The sequence below is a fragment of the Gobius niger genome (genome assembly GCF_951799975.1).
Source record: "Gobius niger genome assembly, chromosome: 13".
Lineage (NCBI taxonomy): Eukaryota > Metazoa > Chordata > Actinopteri > Gobiiformes > Gobiidae > Gobius > Gobius niger.
In genome coordinates this window covers 11,053,399-11,076,106 of record NC_136864.1, presented here as the reverse complement: position 1 = coordinate 11,076,106, position 22,708 = coordinate 11,053,399, and the positions used below count along the sequence as shown (strand labels likewise).

At 39.8% G+C, this 22,708-nt stretch overlaps 1 protein-coding gene across 1 annotated transcript in view; it reads right to left on the bottom strand.

Annotated features, from left to right (window-relative positions):
- LOC306973114 (myosin IXb) overlaps window positions 1–22,708 on the bottom strand; it is a 47,415-nt gene that overhangs the window by 7,951 nt on the left and 16,756 nt on the right. The window contains exons 7-31 of the mRNA XM_079569936.1: window positions 19,979–20,102; window positions 18,342–18,431; window positions 16,382–16,498; window positions 15,975–16,109; window positions 15,767–15,888; window positions 15,379–15,514; window positions 13,927–14,116; window positions 12,559–12,625; window positions 12,384–12,476; window positions 12,268–12,307; window positions 12,074–12,196; window positions 11,008–11,088; window positions 10,817–10,927; window positions 10,605–10,727; window positions 10,303–10,452; window positions 10,093–10,223; window positions 8,995–9,291; window positions 7,948–8,014; window positions 3,540–3,631; window positions 2,429–2,502; window positions 1,988–2,172; window positions 1,044–1,151; window positions 729–902; window positions 608–649; window positions 419–530 (exon numbers count right to left, since the gene is read on the bottom strand). Of these exons, the coding sequence (XP_079426062.1) occupies window positions 419–530; window positions 608–649; window positions 729–902; window positions 1,044–1,151; window positions 1,988–2,172; window positions 2,429–2,502; window positions 3,540–3,631; window positions 7,948–8,014; window positions 8,995–9,291; window positions 10,093–10,223; window positions 10,303–10,452; window positions 10,605–10,727; window positions 10,817–10,927; window positions 11,008–11,088; window positions 12,074–12,196; window positions 12,268–12,307; window positions 12,384–12,476; window positions 12,559–12,625; window positions 13,927–14,116; window positions 15,379–15,514; window positions 15,767–15,888; window positions 15,975–16,109; window positions 16,382–16,498; window positions 18,342–18,431; window positions 19,979–20,102 (2,984 nt within the window). The remainder of the gene's footprint in view (window positions 1–418; window positions 531–607; window positions 650–728; window positions 903–1,043; window positions 1,152–1,987; window positions 2,173–2,428; window positions 2,503–3,539; window positions 3,632–7,947; window positions 8,015–8,994; window positions 9,292–10,092; window positions 10,224–10,302; window positions 10,453–10,604; window positions 10,728–10,816; window positions 10,928–11,007; window positions 11,089–12,073; window positions 12,197–12,267; window positions 12,308–12,383; window positions 12,477–12,558; window positions 12,626–13,926; window positions 14,117–15,378; window positions 15,515–15,766; window positions 15,889–15,974; window positions 16,110–16,381; window positions 16,499–18,341; window positions 18,432–19,978; window positions 20,103–22,708) is intronic.

Sequence of the window (22,708 nt, the reverse complement as noted above, 5' to 3'; positions counted from 1 at the left end):
AAATACTCTTCTTGCAGCATGGATTAGGGCCCGACCGATACCGATATGCAGGGGGTTGGCAGGGTCCATAGCTGATATATAGGCTGATATTCTAAGTAATTTGATTTGATGTTTTGTTTTTATCTTTCAAATAGCCTTTAGCTGAACATTTATTCTTATAGTAAAGGTTTAAATCATAGAATAGAATCATAGAATCATAGAAATCTATCTAAATGATAAGGTCTGAAGCATAAAATATACAAAATAGGTGTAACTGTCATCACAATGTTTCTCCGTCCCCCTGAGGCCTAGTAACTTAGCTGATAGCCGATATTGAAAATACTCAAATATCGGCCCAACATATTGTGCCACCCAATAGTGTGATGATGATAATTTGGGCGATGTATTAGGCAGCCCTGTTATCTTTGAATCAACTCACCACTGCACATGTACGCCTTCTCCATTGCCCAAATGTAGGAGCCACACAGGTCACATGACTGCATGATGGTGACTTGGTATGTGCTGAAAAGGTGGTCTAAGGGACTGTCAGGCTGCAAATCAAAACACGGTTTCAACAGCTTGCAACGTGACATACGGCTGTATGTGAATGTTGAAGAATATTACTTACACATTTTTCCTTTTTCCGCCTCTTCTTGGTTTGCTTGCTCGTCTGTGAGAAGCCACACAAAGTGAAAAGTCAGTCATGTTTACTCATTAAATCAGACCAAGTCACCAAAACCATCCGTTACCTTGACTGGCTCTAGTTCTGCTGTGCGTTTCAACTCTGCCCTCACAAAGATGTCGAGCACAGACTGGAAAAGGTTCACCACAAGCGGCACCTCCATTTTCTGTTTGTGCCCAGCCAACGTGATCACCTTGTTCTGGTAGCCCTTCATCAGGTCTTTGTAGGCTATTTGAGGCTTCTGAGGGTGACATGGCAATAAGTGTATATGCCACAGATACAACCAGAGAAGTTTTAGCTGGATAGATTGTGTTGCTACCGAGTTACATCAGATATGAAGGACTTCTAGTTAAGGCAAGTTCTTTGATTATAAAGTACAAACCTTCACAGAGAACATGCTTTTAATGGTGTTTCTGAATGCCATTGTTGCTGTGAGGAAAATGGTCTCTGTCGGCGAGAGGTCTTTTACCCTTGATTTCAACTCAATCACCTGAAGAAAAAAAAAGACATTTATAACGTGAGTATTTAACCACTTAACACATGTATTAACCAAGTCCATTTTCTCCAGTTACAGCCTACAGGCCAGTGCAACGCCTCATTTGAAAGCTAAAACATACAAAATTCATATTGGATTTTCCTTGCATTGTTGTCGTCACTTTTTTGACATTTTGTTTCATTGCTTTTTCGTCACATTTTGTGACTTTTCCAGCGTTTTTTTGTCAAATTTCCATACATTTTTTGTCACTTTTTCATACACTTTTAAGCACTCTTTCGTCACCTTTCCATCCCTTTTTTGTCACATTTTCATAAAATTTTCGTCACGTTTCCATTGCTTTTTCACTGCTTTTTCATCACTTTTTTGTCACTTTTTCATCGATTTTTCATTGCTTTTTAATCTCTCTTTCGTCACTTTTTTGTCACTTTTTCATCCAGTTTTCAACACTTTTTTGTGGCTTTTGCGCCACTTTTTCATTAGATTTGGTTGAAGTCGAACTGAAGAAAATGTACTTGATTCAGGTTCACTACATGGTTTAGGTGGAATTAGTGTGAGAAAAATATGACGTATAAGAAAGTATTAAACCCCCAGTCATTGTCTTTGTAATGTTTGAGACTTTTATGGAAAAACACATAACATACATAACATACATAACATGAATAGTGAGTGACTACGAGGCTGAAACGATTTCCCAATTTGCAAATGGCCGCCGACACTCCTGACTTTAAAAACACACACCCAATGTAAATAATACATTTGAAAAAAAAAAAGAGCCAAGGCCGTTGCATGAGCATTACTTCACTGCGATTAAGTCAGTGTTATGGTCGCACCTGATTTCCGAGGTATTCGTCGAGGTTTCTGAGCTCTTTGGGGTTGGTGATCTCTCGGTCCAGGGAGGCGTTCCACTCCATGGCTCTCGTGGCGCGGCTGATGCGGATGGTGGGGTTGCGGTTCTCTCTGCCACTGGAATGACTTGGCATCTGGTACGGGTGAGGGGAGAAGCGGGGCAACGTAACTGAGGAAGAGCAGAAAAATACCAAAAATCAGTCAAAAAAGAATAGTCATTGATATGAACTTAAATTGCAAAAGACAATGTTGAGAGAGAAAATTAACCCCCCCCCCCTCACCCATACACTATTAGTAGCTCAACCTGGGTTCTGATTATTTGCCAAATGTAATAAAATTGACATTTTTGTGATGAACAGACTGACCTGTAGGTGGCAGTAAATATTAAGAAGAAAATGTCAGATTAATGTAAGTGGAAAAATTACCAGATTTGTCATGGGAAGTGTCAGAGAGATACTTTGGTGTCCGCCTTTTCAAGAATCTGCTCAGGAACCAGGCTCTGCAAACACATAGATTTCAAAATGAAGTCGCTGTTTGTGTTATTTATGGCACTATACCTGATACCCGATTCAGCTTTTCTAACAATAAAGTACTTGAATCAATTTCATGAAATTGCAGGATAGATTTTGTTGGTATTTCTGTGACAGTGACCCCAAAAGCTATGAAACGTGCTTATGAACTCATCCCTGTGAAGAATTGGGTTGTAGAAATGTGTCAGGAAAATAGAGATACACCGATCTGATACTGGTATCGGACATCGGAGCTGATACTGGAAAAAAGACAATACCGGGTATCGGCTACTGAACCGATACCTGTCACCAAACTGCCACAGCTAACAACAGCATGTTAAAGCCAGTGGATCTAACATATAAGTTGTAATGATCAGATCACTTTATGAAAGTTGTTTATATTAATGTAAACTAAATATTCTGCCTAAGGATAGAAAATCCAGTGACCCTTGTTAAATGTTTATCCATCAATTTATTAATAGACAGAATTGATATAAGACTTTATTGATCTTAAAGGAACAGGTCACAGTTTTTTATTGAGATATGTTCTTACCTGAGCTTAGACGAGTTGATATGTACCTAAGTCTTTGTGCTCAGTCACACAAAAAGACCAAAAATGTTGTTAACATTTGGCCTCTCCCAGCATATTCCAATAGCTCCAAACTGGGTAAAGTTTGGAGCGACCAAGTTCTTCCACGGGCACAAGACCAGACGGGTACGCATCAACTCATCTAAGCTCAGGTAAGAACATATCTCAGTATGGAAAAATGGTGGTCTTTAAAATGGAAAAAAGAGGACCAATATTTTTAAAAGCCACTTTTAAGAAAGTCTCTTGGTATCGGATCCTCGAACCCCCAGTATTGGTATCGGAAGCACAAAAAGCTGGATCGGTGCATCTCTACAGGAAAGCTACGCATGAGTTTGGCCAAAACCAAACATGTGATTTACTCGCTCACTTTCATTGTTTGTAAGCCAAAAATCAGACACATGGCCTTTAACTCGACTGTGAAGCACAAATATCCGGTACCTCTCAGGTGTGGTGAGGTTCGGGTTTCCGTCATCCTCTGGGCCTCGTGGAGGAAGGCTGAACCTCGCACCATCAGGCTCTGCTGCGATCTTCTGTATAATATGGCACAACAACATTTTGAGCAAACAATTTACAGTGCCTCTCGAAAGTATTCATACTCCTTGAACTTTTGCACATTTTGTCATGTTTACAACCCTAAACATAAAGATTTTATTTTGATTTTTTTACTGAACGTTCACACACAAGTAACATACAACTGTGAAGTGAAAGCAAAATGATACATGATTCTGTTATTTAAAAAAAAAATAGAAAAGTGAAAAGTGGGGCGTGCACAAGTATTCATACAGCATTTTCTGAGTACATTAAATTGCCTTTAAAACATTCCTAATGACTCCTGATGACGGCAGAATGTTCACTCCTTGGCCTAATGGTTCAATAGAGGTCACCTGTGTGTAATCTACTCTCAGTATAATTTCAGCTGTTCTTTTAGGCCCTCAGAGCTGTGGTCGGAGTGTGTTGGTCACTAAACAACATCATGAAGGTCAAGGAGCACCAGAGAGGTCAGGGATAAAGCTGTGGAGAAGTTTAAAGCAGCATTAAGTTATACAAAGATTTCCCAAGATTTAAACATCTCCCGGAGCAACTGTTCAATCCATCATTCAGAAATGGAAAGAGTGTAGCACCACTGCCAACTTACCAAGACACGGTCGCCCATCTAAAATATTAGATCAAACAAGGAGAGCACTGGTCAGAAATACAACCAAGTGCCCCAAGATAACTCTGGAGGAGCTGTGAAGCCCTGCCGCTGAGCCAGGGGAATCTGTACATGGGACAACTATAAGTCGTGTCTACACAAATCTGGCCTTCATGAACCAGTTGAAGAAGAAAGCCATTATTGAAAGGAGGCCATAAGAAATCCCGTTTGAAGTTTGCTAGAAGTCATATGGAGGACACAGCTCCATGTGGAAGAAGGAGCTTTGGTCAGATGAGACAAACGTTATGTATGGAGCAAATCTGACACTGCTCAGCGTCCTGAGTGCACCATCCCCAGTGTCAAATATACGGGGGGGAGCATCATGCTGTGGGGCTGCTTTTCCTCAGCGGGGACTGGGGAGATTGTTAGAATAGTTGTGAAGACGGATGGAGCCAAATACAGGGACATTTTGGAGGAAAACCTGCTGGAGTCACAAGAGAACTGAGGCTGGGGCGGAGATTCACCTTCAGCAGGACAATGACCTGGAGCACAAAGCTAAATCTACAATGGAATGGTTCAATAAAAACATATTAATGTGTTAGAATGGCCCAGTCAAAGTCCTGACCTAAATCCTATTGAAAATCTGTGGAAAGATCTGAAAACTGCCGCTCACAAACGCTCTCCTTCTAATCTGACTGTTTTGTAAAGAGGAATGGGCTAAAATGTCAGTCTCTACATGTGTAAATCTTGTAGCGTCAAACCCCAAAAGACTTGCTGCTGTTATTGCAGCAAAAGGGGGTTCCACAAAGCATTCATTCATGCTGTATGAATACTTATGCACGCCCCACTTTTCGGTTTTCTATTTTTTGAAAAATCACAGAATCATGTATCATTTAGCTTTCACTTCACAGTTGTCGGTTACTTGTGTGTGAACGTTGAGTAAAAAAATCAAAATAAAATCTTTATTTTTAGGGTTGTAAACATGACAAAATGTGCAAAAGTTCAAGGTCTATGAATACTTTCGAGAGGCACAGTAAATATCAACATGGTCAAATTCAAACACATTTCCCAACCATGTTCCCAGCAGAAACCAACACAACACCAAAGGAATCCCGTCGCTCCCCAGCACCAAACCAGAAGACACCGCCCTTAAACCTCATGCAGAACTGCAGGTCAAGAAATACTCAGACGCATTTTATTTCCTCTTTCATTTTTGTTTCCAAAGGTAATCCAGTGTAATGTCTGCGTCACATGCGATGTAGGGCTGCAACGGCAAACTGAACCGAAGGTGACTGATGAAAGAATCAAGGACTAACTTTGTATATGATCTCCCAGATGTTCTCAAAATGTGGTACGTGGGCACATGGGCTTCTTCGGATGGTACTCAAGGTCATCAGTAATTTAAGCAATTTATTGTCAATTCAGACTATTTCATTAAAGCACTAGTAATGATGGCTTATACAGCTATACTTTGCACAGAGACTTATAATTAAAAGTAGCTTAACAAAATGGTGCAACAACAACGATAAACATTCTGTTAATTCGATAATGTTTTCCTGTGATTCATAGATAACACTGGTTTACAACAAAGTTCTGTGAGTTGATTTAGGACAATCTTGATGTGCTGAATCCAAAAATCACATTGGTTTTAGTTCAATCAGGTCTAAGCCAAATTTGAAGTTTGATATATTGAGGCGGGAGAAAATCGTGATAAATGATATTAGCCACTCTAACGATACTAATACTGTCAACTCTAAAGCCTAACAATGACAGCTTTGTTCTCAAAGTGCATAGTCATATACTAAAATACTACACAAGCTGCAGTAAACATGAAATATATTGTAACTAGGGATGGGCCATATCGAATCGCATATCGTTATCACAATATAATTTTTCATATCCTTGTGGACACGATGTAATTTATGTTACGCTCAGCTCCATCAGAGCAAACACTGACTGTTGAACACAGGGACAGGTTCTTTAAAAGTAAAATTAAATGAAAGATGTTAACTGCTTCAGTAGATCAGATTTGTGAGGAAATTAGTATGCCATAAAAAAAAAAGAGAAGAAAAATAGAAAAAATCACTGAATTAATCTTCCCTCTTGTATGGCTGGGATTTTGAAGTAATTTGTCCATTGTCAATTATACCATCAAATATATCATTATTGTGATATTTATTTTTTTATATCGTGATATAGATTTTAGGCCCTGCCCTAATTGTAGCCTAATTTGCCTATAGACTATATGTCGCACTTTTTTTATAGTTTGGCTGGGGGTGCGTCTTATACTCCGGAGCGACTAATATGTGATTTAAAAAAAATAAATTATATAATATTTATATAATAAAAAATATAATTTCACAGGCCGCTAGAGGGCACTGCAGGCTAATCGAGCAGCAGAAAGAAAGTTTGGAGTGAGCGGAAAGTGGAGGTTACTCTTAGCGCAACAAAGCTTATCACGGGCGAAAAGCTCGATGGCCACGGCTAGAGGAACGAGTTTGCAAATGAGAGCTTGAAAAACGTGCTGGCGGGAGAGGCTTGTCAGCGGTGCAGTTACACCTCTGTGCCCAGGTCGCTGCCAAGGCGATTGTTCAGAAGTGACGCCGAGGATGAAGATTTCAATGGATTTAATGATATATTTTGGTAGTGAGATCGAGCGTTTGGTATGTTCATTATGCTATAGTTATGCTGCTGTTTTTAACTGTTTATGCGACGTTAACGTACCAGAAACCTATTTAGTTTGTTGTTTATGCTTCATGTAGCTAACCATCAATGTGTTACGTTAACAAACTGTATGCCTATTCAGCCTGTTGCTTTCTTCATGTTTTTGGCTGGTGCGTCTTATACTCCGGAGTGACTTATAGTACGGAAAATGTATCATTTATTGAACGATAAGTCGATAGTATTTATCTAGCAACCCCTCGGCCAAATTTTGCTGACGGGTCAACAATTCAATTCATACAAAAAATATCTGATTTAGTGGAAAATCAATAAAAAAATAAACTTGTCACAAAAACCTGGCTTGATACAGAAAAATGTATGTCACTTTCATATTCTGCATTGTTTAATGTTTTAAATCGGGTATAGAAATTCACCTCACAGAAAGTATTTTTTGTAACCCAGTGTTAAAAATCATCAATCTCAAAGAAGTTTACAATAAAAGTTGGACATTCAATGAAAATAAAACTAGTTGCAACCGTCCTATAGTGATGCATCGAGCTGCCTGTAACGTGTCGGCAACAAATAAGAACAATGAGCTTTAGGAAATCCATGACGACATTTCCACTTTTCTCGACAAGCGCTCGCTCATTTGTCCTGGGACGTTCATGCGACAGGTGCATGCAGAGGAAGCCGCACGGATGTTTCCCGTTTGAAGTACCTCTCGTTGGGTCATGGCCCGGACATCCATAGTACTGACCGAGCTCTTCAGGTTGGGGCTCATGGGAGGCAGCGGAAAGCTCCAGAACTCGCCCTCTCTCTCTCTGGAGCCGCCAAAGTTAACGACCATGCCGCTGCGGGCGTAGGCTAAGCGCCGCTTGCGTTTGGGTTTCTTTCTCAGGTGCACCGTGTCCTAATTATTCAGGTAGAAACCCAGAGCACACAGCCTCAGAGCACACAGTGATACTTACCGATGCCTTTTACTCGGTTAACACCATCAGCACATTCAGTAACACACACAAACATGCTGGAAACTTAATGCTGGGAATAATTTACCTCATTTGCAGACGGTGAGCTGTCGGAGGAGCTTCGTGTGGACAGTTCCTCAGCAGACATAGACTTTCTAAAAAAAAAAAAAGATTCACACACTCAATATTAATGTTTAAAATTGCTCTTGAAGGAAAGACATGAACATTTACAAAGTGCGCAAGTAGGAAAGAATGTGTAGAATCGAAAAAGACTTTGAGAATGGCTGGTTCTGATTGACTGGAGAGTGTCCGTTAAGTAAGGGATAATGTATAGAATGCGGGTCATTATCGGGAAAATAAGTACCGACAGGGCGAACCGGACTTGTTTCACCCTGAAGGTACATATTTTCCCGATAATGACCGAGTTCTATACATTATTCCGCTTATTATACGGCCATTTGCCAACTGAACACACACAACATAGACTTCATACACTTTGAAAAAGACCGAAAGGTTTATTTAATGATTTTTACTTATTGCTAGCCTAGCTACTTAGTCGACGGTGCAGTTGGAGAGAGGAGGAATGGTGGTGAATCTAAACTTCACTGCAGCTGTTTCCATAATAACGATAAACGATTGAGCTGGAACTAGCTTCAGGTAAAACTGATTAAAAGTAAAATAACTCCTGCCCATTACTTCAAAAATAAGGGGACCATGTGGTATAAGCGAACCACATGGTGGTTTGATAATGGACACTCTGAGGTGTCCATTTTATTCTCACTACTGTTGATGTGTACCTGTCTGGTCTTTGTGTGTGCGTTCAGTCACGCAAAAGACACAAAGACCAGACAGGTACGCATCAACACGTCTAAGCTCAGGTAAAAACATAGTGTATCTGAGTATGGATATTTTCCATGACTAAATAAAAGAAATTAAAAGAAGGAGTTTGAAAGAGCCTCAGCCAAATGAACAGGAGCTCCGTGAAACAGAGAACACAATTTTAGTGTAGAGTAGATTAAATGAATACATGTAAAACTAAATCAAAATACGTTGTCAAAATGAACATTTTTGTGAACACTATTCTGGCAGACGAAGGGATGTAAGACTTCCATATCCTCGACCGTTGATAACTCACTGGTACTCTGCTCTCCTCTGGTCCCGTCTGCTCGCCTCTGGACTGGACTCGTCTGTGGGCTCGTTGTCGCTCAGCTTCTCCCTCCAGCGGTCGGCCTTCTCCTTGATGCCTGCCATGTCCTTGTAGCGCTGCAGGGTGCTCTTGGGGGAGCCGGAGCCTGAGGGCAGAGAGAGCGGGCGCTGCAGAGGAGGCGGGGTGCCTTCCCGGCTCCGTCGCCCCTGTCCTGACTCAGAATCGGGCATCCTGCTGGGGCTCTGCTCGATCTTATTCTGCCGCGTCAGACTCTTCTTGGTCAAACTGTAACACATCAAACAGAGCCGCAATGTTATATTAATTTATATTGTTGAGTTTAACATTTCGTTCAGGTAAAAGGAGAGATAGCTACATAGAAGACACTATAAATAATTAGATGGGGATAGATAGAAAGATAGATGGATAAATAACCGACCGACCAAAAAAAAGTTGCCATATTGATTGAACTAAATAAATAGGTAAGGGTCTCGTATTGGACTACCTGAGTCTATTAAATGACCAGACCCTGTGTGGACCAGACCATGGCAGAGGGCGACTGGGCTTAAATGGGCTTTGTTTGTCCCTTAGTTTTGTCTGTTTTCCCCCTATGTTCCTGCTTATTTATATTTTTGGTATGGTTCAAGCTGTATATAAGTTGCTTTCTGTCTCATTTGAGCAGGTCAGATTTGTTTGCGTTAGTCATTTTCCTTTTGACATTCTGTTTTTGTAAAGCTACATGATTTGATCTGTAACTTTTTGTTGACTTCCTTACTGCTTGGTCCCCAACAGCAGGTAACTGGATTATTTTTTTTCCCCTGAGAGGGACATGTTCACAGATAACAATGCCATCATCTCTCCCATCATCAATACAAGATCTCAGCACTGGTCGGAAATAGACCTTTTGACATCGGAAGCTTATTGAAACAATGCCACAGCAAATGTGTGCTACAATCAAAGCTAAAGGTGGTCCAATGTTATATTAGAGCGTGTGTCAGGCAGTGTAGAAGCAGCGAATTATATATATAAAAAAAAAACATGATGTACAGCGTTCAGAATAAAAGCGGATTTTGCACATGCTAATGGTACCTGTCCCGCCCAGGCCTGGAACTGCCCCGCTCCTCCTGTTGACTATCTGACCTGTCCAGCGACGTCTTCCACGCAATCTGGATAACCGTAGCCGCTCGATTACGCTTTTCGTAAAACTCACGCCAGCATCTCTGCAACGCCAAAAAAAACCCAACTGTCAATATATAACTAATCCTTCAAAAAAAACAAAAAAAAGGACAGGAGCTGTACCTGAATGAGTCGAGAGGCGTCTTTCTTGTGAAGGAAATGTTTCCGGATCAAGCAGGCTCTGAACCATCGCTGCAGAAGCACGATGTGATGCATGACCACGGTGTTCAGAGTGTCCTGAAGGAACTGCCTCTCACGCTCCTTCAGAAACACCTGAGAATAGAAGATCACAGTGTTAGATATCGCAACATAACTTTTAGATGTACAATAAAAGATGTCTGTTAGGGAATGTCTCGCTGTTGTCTCATGTTCTTTAAAAAACAACATTAAAAAGGCAATAAAATGATAGCTATGATGTATTTTACCTTTGTTTTTCCTATTTGGTAGTGTGATTTGTCAAGCTCCATCCGCTCCAGAAGATGAGATATGTGCTCTGGAGTTGGAGTGGCCCCTTTTGGAAGCAACATCCTGAATTTATCAACAAATTCCTGTCATAAAAAAGAACTACTTAGTCAATATTGAGACAAGAGCTGATGATACAATTAAAAAGTTTTAGTATCTTGGAGCAGTCGTTAACCTGTAACGTGTATTTGGCGCTGTATCCTGCCTTTTGCATCAGCACCATCTGCAATAATCCTGTGCATTTAACTTGCCGTTTGACGAGTCCAGGTTCAAAGTGCATCCCTTTCTGCAAAAAAGATGTCATACAAACCGTTCACCAAACCGCACTGCATTACCTTATTAGTGTAATCGACATAAAGCCTGTACCTTTTCATAGTTGGACCGTAAACATACAATAAAGAACGGCTGTGCTTTTTCAATTCTCTCCATTAGTTTCTGTAGAGATGCCTATGGAAACACATTTACATGTTATGATGAATGACAAAGTCTATCTTTAAAAATCTCGTACCACAAAGTCTCAAAATGCCTCAAAATATTGTGGATTTATTATCATACTTGCAGTAGACTCCTTAAAGGTTCTTAAAAGAATACAGGCAGAAGCAAGTCAAATGTAGTGCTTCTTAATGCCATTTTAATATCCAAATACTACATTTTAAAGCAGAACTAAGCAACATTTTTACTTCAATAAATCCTTTTAGACAACGGATCCAGAAAACACACCTGCAGCTTTCCCTGCTCCGACCCGCAGTCCCAAAACACATTAATGGAATAACGAAGAAGGAGCTAACAGGCTAACGGGCAAAGCTAACTGTGCGCTAGCGCCACATTAGCAGTATTTACAGCCAAGTTTGAGTGAAAAAAAAAAAAAACTTCATTGTGTAATTGGGTTGCGGCACAACGTACAATATTCCTCTCTCCCTTTGTCTTTTCTGTCAGCGTAGTATTTACTCAGACAATTAATGAGTAAAAACCGTAACATCCTACAACACCTGCTATGGTGGTTATGGCCTCTAGGGGCAAAAGTTACTTAATTCTGCTTTAATGACAAAAACGTAGAAGAAAAAACGATGCATATTTCATTTCAGAAGATTTGCAAAACTGCAAATGAATGTTTTTGGATGAATTTATACAGTAAAAATTGTTGAGCAATGACATTTTAATGACATTTAAGCCATTTATTTTGGCACAATTCATTTAATGCTTTATAATGCCCCGCGGAAACCCTGATTTGGTCTATAGTTACCCACCAGTGTTTACATAATATATTGGTTTTCACTTTATAAATAGAAAGATAATTTGTTTCCATTATTGAAGCTGCTCAGTAAAAGGAAATATTGAATCTTGATTATTACAGTAAATATTATGTAAAAATCTTGGCTCGTTGTCATGAACCCAATCTCGACCCACCGCTACTTTCCCAAGTATGACTAACCTGAAACCGAGTGCACACAGAGGGGGGAGGGATGAGCCCGTCAGGATGGTCTATGTATTTACTGGTTCGATCGTGAACCGTGACACCGACAATGTGTTCGAGCGACCGCAGATCCATCAAGTTCTGTTGGAAAAATCGAAAGCGTAAAAAAGAGAAGTAAACTTACTGAGGACTACAATTAGAAAACACTCTACCTTTGGAATGAGCTGTTTTTGTCGACCACCTTTAGTTTTTCTGCAGAAAAGTGTGAAATGATGAGCCTCAAAACTCACTATTAAGTAATAACAGTTTAAATCAATTCAAGACTCACTTTCTTTTCTCATAATTGGCAAAGATGTCTTCAAAAACCTCAAGAGGGAGCTCGTCCGATCGATCAAAGGAGAAATCCAGAGTGTAGCTGTTACTTTAAAACAACAAATTTAAACAAGAAAAAGTCAAAATAATATGATTAATGAAATGTATTTGTTAGAGCTGTTTAGTTGTACCTGGATAGACGATCAGAGGCGTGTTTCAGCTCTTTCAGCGACACACGAGAACGATGTTTTGCAGCGTCTGTCAGGAAGATAATCAGAGTTTATACAGGAAGCAGCAGCTCAAATATAATGCTCTTTAAAAGGGACTAGACGGAGTTTAAAAATGTTAAAATTAAGTATTTTCCTCTACATGTTCCAGCAATGTCCACAACTGCCTCTGAAATCGTGCACTGTCACTCAAAAACTTGTTAATTTGGGTCCGAAGTGCCGTCATGCACAAGCTTAATATAGAAGGTGCAGTTACGCGTAAGACCTGAGGTGGCAGTACTGAGTATAAAATGGGGAACTTGAATCTAGCCCCTTTAAGAAGTACCATTGCATCAAACGAGCATGAGTGAACATTTGGATATTAAAACGTGAACTGGAGACAATGGCCAACTTTTAGCAACATTTTAGTAAAACTGAATTATAACAGTGTAATATAATACATTCTGGACCATCCTGTTTGTATTTTTTGATGAACCTTTGAAAAATAAAAGGGAAAATGCAATCAAGTAATTTGCTTTTTAAACTCCGTCTGGTCCCTTGCTTTTCAATTAAATGTAAAGCTTTAAATGTGGCACAGTTTATTCACTGACTTAAAACGGCCTTTATCTGGGTTCTGGGTCACCAGATAAAGGCCATGTGTGAAACAATGTGATTGTGACAAAGTAAATACAGTCTAATAGGGCTGGGTGCCATTAAACGATACAAGTCTGGTATGAAAAAAAAAAATGGTATTGAAAAATAAACCTACCGAAAAGAAATATAAATTTTTCCTTAAAAGTTTGGATGCTGTTGGCCATCAAAATTTAAAAGGTAAAAAGTAAAAAAAAAAAAGATATAAAAGGGAAAAAATTGGGGGGAGAATATTTAGAAGAAGAAAAAAAGAAAAAATAGTGGGAAAATTTGGGACAAAATTAAAAAAAGAAAATTAAAAAAAAGAAAAAAATAATAATTTGGTAATTTGGGGGGAAAAACATGTAGAAGAATTGTGAAAAAGTGGGTGAAATATAAAATATTGGGGAATAAACTTGAAAAAATTGCGTTTTCGTTAAAAGGACGTTTGTTGGCTGTTTCACCTCAAACAATCGATACAAATGCAAAGGAATAAAAATGTAAGGTTCAGGAAGACCAGTATCAAAAAATAAAGCCTAATTATTACAGACGGATCAATCCTGATGTTGGGCATATATAGAATATATCGGCGCCATCAAGGAAACAATGATGAAAAACCTGTTCATTCAGCGTACACACATTTTCATTTGTACACACGTAACATGGCTGAAAATCCAAGTGAAGTGTTTAATTACGAGTGGCTAGTCTTAGTTGGTGACTTACGCAGCTCTGCTCTCTCGCGGCCTAGGTTTTTGAACACCGACACGATCCGGATGGTGGCTCGTAGGACGCCCCAGCGGAAGAGCGCCCGAGGACTGGAGCAGACCAGCTGGTGCAGAAAAGCCCGCTCACTGCTGCGGAGGAGAGACACCACCTCCGAGCGCATGTGCTCCGAGTTCTTCTCCACAAAATCCTGACGAAAAATTATAAACAGGAATTAAAGCTACTTATCGCCTCACGTTTTCAAGCCGTGAAAGGCGGAGGGATTTGGGCATAAACCATTAACTGCTGCCCAAAGTTGGTTTAGTTTAGGTTTAGTTATACATTTATCATGGTTAAAGGTCACAGTCCAGTTTAGACCTAGCTTTGTCTTTTTTGGTTTAGTCTGTTGTAACTCCTCGTAGCTTTACAGAAAGACAAATGTTTTCTGTATAAAGCGATTTTCTCCAGCACCAGGTTTAATTCATTACGACACTGGGGAAACAAATAGGATTAATCATTTACTCGGTTCATGCGGGTTTTCCTGGTTTTTCCCAGGGTGGCTTATCTCATGACGCTGTTGAAAAACAAAGCTGAGGGACTCCGGAAAGTTAATGTGAACAGCCAAAATTATTTGAAAAGCAAAAGCACTTCCCTCTTCTCTGGAGTTTCTACTGATTTGGTGGTGTTTTTTTTTAAGCCACAATATCCATTTATTCAGTCTTAAGCTGGGCATAAATTCTGATTTCGCATACGAGCCCAGAATGGACGCACTCACACTGTGCGAGTGACAGTGTACCCTGACAAGTAGCCTGGCTGAAAGCAGTACTAAGTAACTCATGCCCCTAGAGGTCAAAAGCGCCTCTGCAGGTGTCGTAGCAAGTTGCGGTTCTTTACTCATTAATTGTCCGTGAGAGTAAATACTACGCTGACAGAAAAGACAAAGGGAGAGAGGGATATTGTACATCCAATTACACAATGGAGATATTTTTTTTCACTCAAACTTGGCTGTAAATACTGTTTCAGTGGCGCTGTTACTGTTAGCTTCTTCCGATTGTGATCCCATTAGTGTGAATTGGGGCTGTGGGTTGGAGCAGGGAAAGTTGCAAGTGTGGTTTTCTGGTCAAAGACACCAGGGGGAGATGAAAGACCCCCCAATCATCCCATTAACACTTGTATTACCCCCAGAGGGACTACAAAAAGGATTTATTAAGGTAAACAAGTTACTTAGTTCTTCTTTAAATTAGCAACTAAACTTTTACAGACTGCCCTGATATGTTCAAGAAGACGTTATCATTTTGTTTCAAGCATTTGTTGTATGAAGTACACCTGGAGTCACGTATTGATTTAGAGTCTATGATCGTACTTATAGTCCATTTATCCTGGCCTGGAACTGGCAAAAATCACATATTGTTTCCTGGTGGTTTGACAAAATGCCATGTTTAATAGCATATATATAAAAAAAAGTCCCAGTACCTTTACGTGGTAAGTGACGCTGCCAGCGAAGTGTTGGACGCTGAAGGTTGACTCAGAGTCTGACACAAAGAAAGGATTGTCCTGATGCTGCTGCTTCATCTTTTCCAGCAGACTCTCAGCGGAGGCGTCAGGGAGGCTGCACAAACGGAAACAAAAAGACTGTATTTCCTCACATTGAACGCGTAAGATCTGGATTAGGTAAAGCCACAGGAACTTCCACGGTGTTTGCTTTATTTCAACTGTCAATTTATGATGTAAAAGAACTGTCTAGTGAGGCAGTGGTTTCTTTCATGTTTATTATGTATTTTATTGAACCCACTTTATTACTGATTTGAGCTTAATCTAAACCAGGCTGCACTAATTGGAGTAAAAAAATAAAGGAACCGACCTGCTCTCTGTATCCAGTAGTTCAAACAGCCCTGATGGTTTCCCGCTCATTAGGTCGACACAGCCGCTGTTGTCTGCGTAGTCGATGGTCTGCCAAGTGATTCCCTCCGACACATAATCCTCCTGTGCGAAAACAATCAACCGGAAAATAAATTGGCAAAACGTGATCCGATTTAGTGATCAGTGGGTCATTTCTGACTCTCACTCACTTGCTCCATTTGAAAGATGTGGTGGTTGATGTAACACTGTATTTTCTCATTGGTGTAGTTGATGCACAGCTGCTCGAAGCCGTTTTTCTGCAGATCCTCGAAGCCAAACATGTCCAGGACCCCAATAGACAAGCACTGAAAAAGAAAAAAAAGAAGGTTGTCATGGCTATACAGGACTCGCATCAATCCCTATGTATTATAAAGAAGATTTCACTTTAAGAATGTGCTCAAATAATGTGTTTTTTCACGGGTTATCTGTCTATATCTGGTGCCCTGTCTATGATAAACAAACATGGGAAGGTGCGAGACTGGTGCTGCATTGAAATAATGCAAATAGAGAGTATTTGCATGGGCCGTTAGTGCTGGCGTTGGTAATGTAAACACTGCAGGTAGATTATGCAACTCACCGCCACGGCCTCCTCCATGTCTCGCCTGTTGAGCAGAGCGTGGTTGATGTGGAAAATGATCCAGTCGAACAGAGCGCTGTATAAAGACTTGGCCATAGAGTGTCGCATTATAGAAGCCTGGGAAACAGAACAAAGACATAGGAACTGATCAGCGGGTTTTTAAAGATAATAAGGGCCGGTAGGTTGGCGATCAGTGCAAACAGTCACTGTGTCTCACACTCCCCTAGAGTATTTCATTTTTACTCAAAGCACCTCTAACTCAAAGGTGCAGCTATTAAGGAAAAAATCAGGTTAACACATTTATTGGTATTTGGTTGTGTATTGTGTTCATAATAAACCCTCTGAAATTCAAGCCTTTTATAATAATAATAATAATAATGCATCGGTTTTACATAGCGCTTTTCTGGACGCTCAAAGACGCTTTATTCATTCACTCCATACTTGGTGGGGGTAGACTGACGGAAGCGAGGCAACCAGTCTGCGCCATCGGCCCCTCCGACCACCACCAACCACTCACTCACTCACTGCATTTGGTGTTCCCAAATCGTCTTCCATCCAAGTACCGACCAGGCCCTTCCCTGCTTAGCTTCCAAGGTCTGACGGGATTGGGCATAATAATACTGAAATACTATTCAGCTTCGTATTATTTTCTCCTGGTAATTGCTTGCGTGCCCCCTTGGGTCCCCCTACCTCGGGTTGGGAAACACCATCCTAGCACTAAATACTGCATCCATCTTGGTTGTGTATTAATGTATAATGTTGTGGCAGTCAATTAGTTATTTTTCTATCAGTTCAAGGGCAATTGTAACTGTTATAGCTCACTACCATTGTGTGTGGAGAACTAATGAATAATGCAATGTAGAATGTTTTGGGAAGCTTGAAATATGTGCTTTTTAAAGGTAGGCATTATTTATTACTAAAGTTGACTTGAATTGTGAGTACATCTCTACAACAGGGCCAGAGCGTCACCAGTTTTTTAGTTTCTTCTTTTTTTTTCATTTTTAGTTTAAAGGGACTATACGGAGTTTAAAAATGCTAAAATTATCTATTATCCTCCCCCTACATGTTCCAGCCATGTCCTAATATGTAGAATGAGCCCAGACCTGTTCACCACAACTGCCTCTAAAATCCTGCATTCAAAATCATCATCATGCACGAGCTTAATATAGAAGGTGCAGCTACACGTATGACCTGAGGTGGCAGTAGTGAGTATAAAATAGCCAACTTCCATCTAGCCTCAGAACATACGAGCAATCGCTGTTACTGTTTACTTTTGCAATTTTTGCCGGATGTTTTGGTGAATGGTAGGCAACAGCTGATGCATCCAGGCCTCTTACTCGGTTTTATAAAATGATGGATCTGTTACAGCGCAAGAGAAGCAATGCCCTGTTTATGAACATTGTCTTTGCCGATCATAGGATTTTAATACAATTTTTATCAAATATGAAAACGTAAAATGCCTACCACGGCCAACGGATGTGACGATATCGTGATCGCTCATATACACGGAAGACAAAATAAAAAAACGCAAATACAATACAAAAACAAAGTAAATATTAAACAAGGAGGAAAAGAGCATTTTAGTCCAAGTCTTTTGGCAAGAATGTTCCTCAGATAAAAGTCTGTACAAAAAAAACAAAAAAAACAATTTTCAGCCCAGTTCCAGTTCCCTAAATTACCCATGTGAATCCAGTCGACCAAATCTAAAATGTATTTGGTGACCTTTCTGTATTCAAACATATTTAAATTATATTCTCTGCTTCATGGAGCTTCCCCCATACGAACAGAGCACTGATCTGTTACGAAGCTCTCGAGGAAGTTCACATGATTTATTCAATCTGCATGAATCTCTATCTAAAGATTTCGACAGTTAAAGGAGGAAACGGAGCAATTTAACGACTCCTAACAGGTCCCTTGTGTAAGAGTTGTTTGTGGGGGAGCTCGTAACGTAAATGCATACCTGCCCTGGTGTGTATTGTGACAGCGCGGTGTCATTAGAGGTGACTGCTCTCCTCACAGTCAGAGCCTTCACCAGCACCTCCTTTTTCACCTGAACGAAAGACAAAACCGAAACCATTATTTCAACTACAGCATTTCAAACCGAAACTGTCAAGAACCGACTTGTTTCAGACGATAATGAAAGACGCAGCAGCCGTGCATAACCAACAGAAGACAATAGGAATTTGTCACGTTTCTGCATCAATTTGTCATAAAATGTGGTCTGATCTTTATTTAAATCACAAGAAAGAGTAAACAGATTCATCCTGATTGTTGTGCACGTCTAACCCGCCACTACAGGAAACATCTGGATGAAGTTATTTCTGCCAAAGGAGGATCTGCCAGTTTTGGAATCCAAGGGTTCACTCACTTTCTCCTCCCTGTCCTGTGAATGTTTACATGTTATGGCCAATAAAAATATGACAAAATGTAAATGTTTGGGTGGTATTAGTTTAAGCAGACACTGTTTACTGATTCTTATGATTTTAATAAAGAGCAGACCACATTTTATGAGCAACTGAGGCAGAAATGTGAGAAAACATACTTTTCCTCCCACTGTATATGTTTGTTTGTTAAGTGGTGACATCACAGCTCTACTTCCGGGTCCACAGATGTGCGAGAAACTACAAAAAACTCTTTAATACCACAATCAATATTTCTGAAACTCAACAGAGAGATTCTGAACATACTTATTTATCAGGCCCATTAGCCAGAAATGCTGTACCTACTGCTATAAAAGTGATATTTACCAAAATCGGTACATCCGGGTTAGCGCAGAAAAATGCTAATGCTAACACAGCAGCTACGCTAACCCCGGAAGTAGTGACTTTAGTAAATATGACTTTTTAAGCAGTAGGTGCGGCATTTTTGGCTATTGAGTCTGAGAAATAAGTAGGTTCAGTCACTCCACGTTGAGTTACAGAAATATTGATGGTTGTTTTAAAGAGTTTTAATTCTGATAGTACCCGGAAGCGGAAGTCATGACGTCACACTTAACAAACGTATACAACTCTATATGTGTTGACAGAGGAGACAATGAACTTTTTGACAGTGTTTGTTTCATGTGGATTCTTCCAGTAATGACTGAGACATTAACCAAAAAAAAAATCGTTTTTCGTTACCGTCATGGAATTCTCAGTGCCCTCCACCTATTTCTCAATCAAACGTGGTTCTGCAATTTTTTAACCTCTTAAACCCTGCCTTAACTGAGAATTTTTTTCTGCCAATACCTATATCTGAACAGCGGCAAAAACGAGGATGAAAAAGCAACAAAAAATGGCAAAAACATGACAAATACGCAACAAAAAAGTGACAAAAAAATGCGACAAATGTGACAAAAACGTGGCAAAAACATGAAAAAAAAAAATGAAAATAATTAAAATGCAACAAAAAAAGCCACAAAAAGCGACACAAAAACATGCCAAAAAAGTAACAAAAATGCGACAAAAACACAACAAAAAAAATGACAAAAACGAGAAGAAACAACGTGACAATAAAAGCTACAATCTGGGGAAAATGCGCTCGGTTCTTGGGGGGTAAGAGGTTAATAATAAATAATGCAGTGTAAGCCGCCTTCTAGTAGGACTCATGTAAACGTACTTTGAGGAGCTCAGACAGCATGACCAGGACGTCATCAGGCCCCACCTCCAAACCCTGAGCGTCCTGGGACAGCGAGTACGTCAGGTTTCCCAAATGGAGGATTGCGGAGAGGATGGAAAATATGCTGGAAACCACAGGGATAAAACAAAGGATTAGAGGCATTGACTCACCTGCATTTATCACCGGTATCTGAGTAACAGTGACGACGCATGAAAACACAGAGAATACAGACTGTCTTACCATAACATGTTTCATCATCAATCCAACTGTTATCTAATAAAACATTAAACCAGGGACAGGAGGGAAACAACGATCACTACAAGCTGCTATACATCTTATTTAGGGAATATTTCACCAAATCGCAAAATCACTTCCATCTCTAAAAGTTCAATGAGAGTCATGATTTTCATAATTAAGTCCCATTTTAGCGTAGTTTTAGTGGTATTTTTAAGTCTATCATTAACCGCCTTAACCGAGCGCATTTTCTCTAGTTCATTTTTACTCAGTTTTGTCACTTTTTTGTTGCTCTTTCGTGGCTTTCTTGTTGAATTTTTGATGTTTTTTCCTCACTCTTTAGTCGCGTTTTAGTCAGATTTTTTTGTTGTGTTATTGTTACTTTCCCTGCACATTTTTGTCCCTCTTATGGTCACATTTTGGAAGAGTTTTTGTTGTGTTCTCGTCTTATTTAATCGTTTTTTGGCGTGTTTTTAAAAAAAAAACATTTTCTGTTGCTTTTCTGTGTTGCTTTTTTGGTCGTGTTTTCTTCACTTTTTCATTTCATTTTTGTCACTTTTTTGTTGCTTTTTCATCACTCTTCAGTCGTATGTTTTTGTCACTCTTAATATTGAAAAAAAGTTTCCTATAGACTTTGTGACCCACTGAAAAAGGTTCTGCGACCCACTTTTGGGTCCTGACCCACCAGTTGAGAATCACTGTTTTACGCTACATACTGTAGGACCAAGTGGGATATTCTGCCAGGGCATTTTTAAGACACTGACACTATTTCTTCCATTTTTAGAGCACTGTAAAAGGAATTTGATCTTTTATTTGCATAATAATGTTTCTCAAAATCATGTTGAGGGCCAGAGGTTCTGTGCTGGAGGGCCGGATTTGCCCCTCGGGACTGACATTGCCTACCCCTGATGTAGGGGTTAAGAGGTTAAGACGATTTGGAAAAAGAACAAAACAGTGACAAAACGCTAAATTTTAGTTTAGTGAATCATCATGTTGCTACATATTCAACACAGTTCTTGTATGTGGCTCTTTTTAAATGTATGATATTGTGCAGTCCAATAAGCATCACATTCACAAAAGCTGCTGTACCTGTCCCTGTCAAAGAAATAATAACATTTTTCATCAGTGAGTTGAAGATTTAACTCTGTTCTTTGTGACACCAATATTCAGAATTTTTGCAGGAAATTTTTGCAAATCAAATTTAATGATTTTTAAAGCCACAAATCTGTGCATATTGAAGATGTTATTATGTTATATTGATATTCAAAAGCAAATCAACGACAACAAGCAACTTTTGAGCAAGAAACTGAAGAAATGTTTGTATTTTTGATGAACTTGGCATTCATTTCCAATAAAAGAGCTTGATTTAATGCCAGTGTGAATCGAGGTTAATGCTTTTTAATGATATTTAAGGTCATCAGACTTTTTAATTCCGCACAGAAACCCTGATAGTACAAGAAATGTTCCTTCTCACATTAACCATAAAACTACATTTTGACATTGTGACGTCGAGTCCTACTTTATGAGCAGCTTCTGGTGCGAAAGTTCAACTAAATATTTACATCACAAAACGGCAAAGAACACACTGAAACTAAACAAATGGGACGCAGAAGAATGTGTAAAACTGAACCGCTTTGTGCTACAGAGTTCAAAGCAGGTGTTGAGTCTAACTTGACAAACCAGCTGCACAAAATAAAAACATCTGGCCAAACAACAGCCCTAAATGCAAATGTGTCAAGATACCAGATACAGCCTGGAGTTCTGAGAGATAATTGCTGTTTTACCTACTCTGAACTTCTCCTTTTAATATTTCAAATGACTACTACTGCTACAATTAGTGGTAGATCGATAAAGAGTAGCAGCGTTTCCCGTCAAAGCACTGAGTCTTCGCAGAATCGCAGCTGGGTTTGTCTCGCTGCATTTTTCTACGTGACAAGTTTTGACCCGTTTCTGACACCGGCGCACTCTTTGACAGCGCCCGGAATGAGACACATTTCTTTCTGCAACCAAACATTAAAGCCACACTAATCATTCCTTGAACATGTCGTGGAAATTGCATCATTCATGGCCAAATATGTGCGGTTTCACGAGGTCATTTGGTGAACCATAGAGTGTAATCGAGATCCGGATCCAGGCGTGGGGAGGAGGGTGAAGTGTCTTGCAGAAGGACACAGGAGCAGTTGGACCAGAGGCGACTTGATTTTAGAAAACAACTGGTTTTGTGCTACTGTTAGCTGATATGGATGGGTTTTTAACTATTATTTGAATTATCTGAATATTAATCTTACAGTGTCCTGCAGATAAAGGAAATGATGCCACTGTTGCAATAGGCCCCTCCTGGAACCAATGGCCGCTGGCTGCTCTGCTTTATGCCCACGACACTGGGGGCCGCCATTGCTCCGCCATTGCTGTAGTACCTCCATATTGCCGCTAGTGCCCCATTGAAAAGCATTGGAGTTTAGACACCTTTATAACAACTTTAACGCCTGGCTTCAA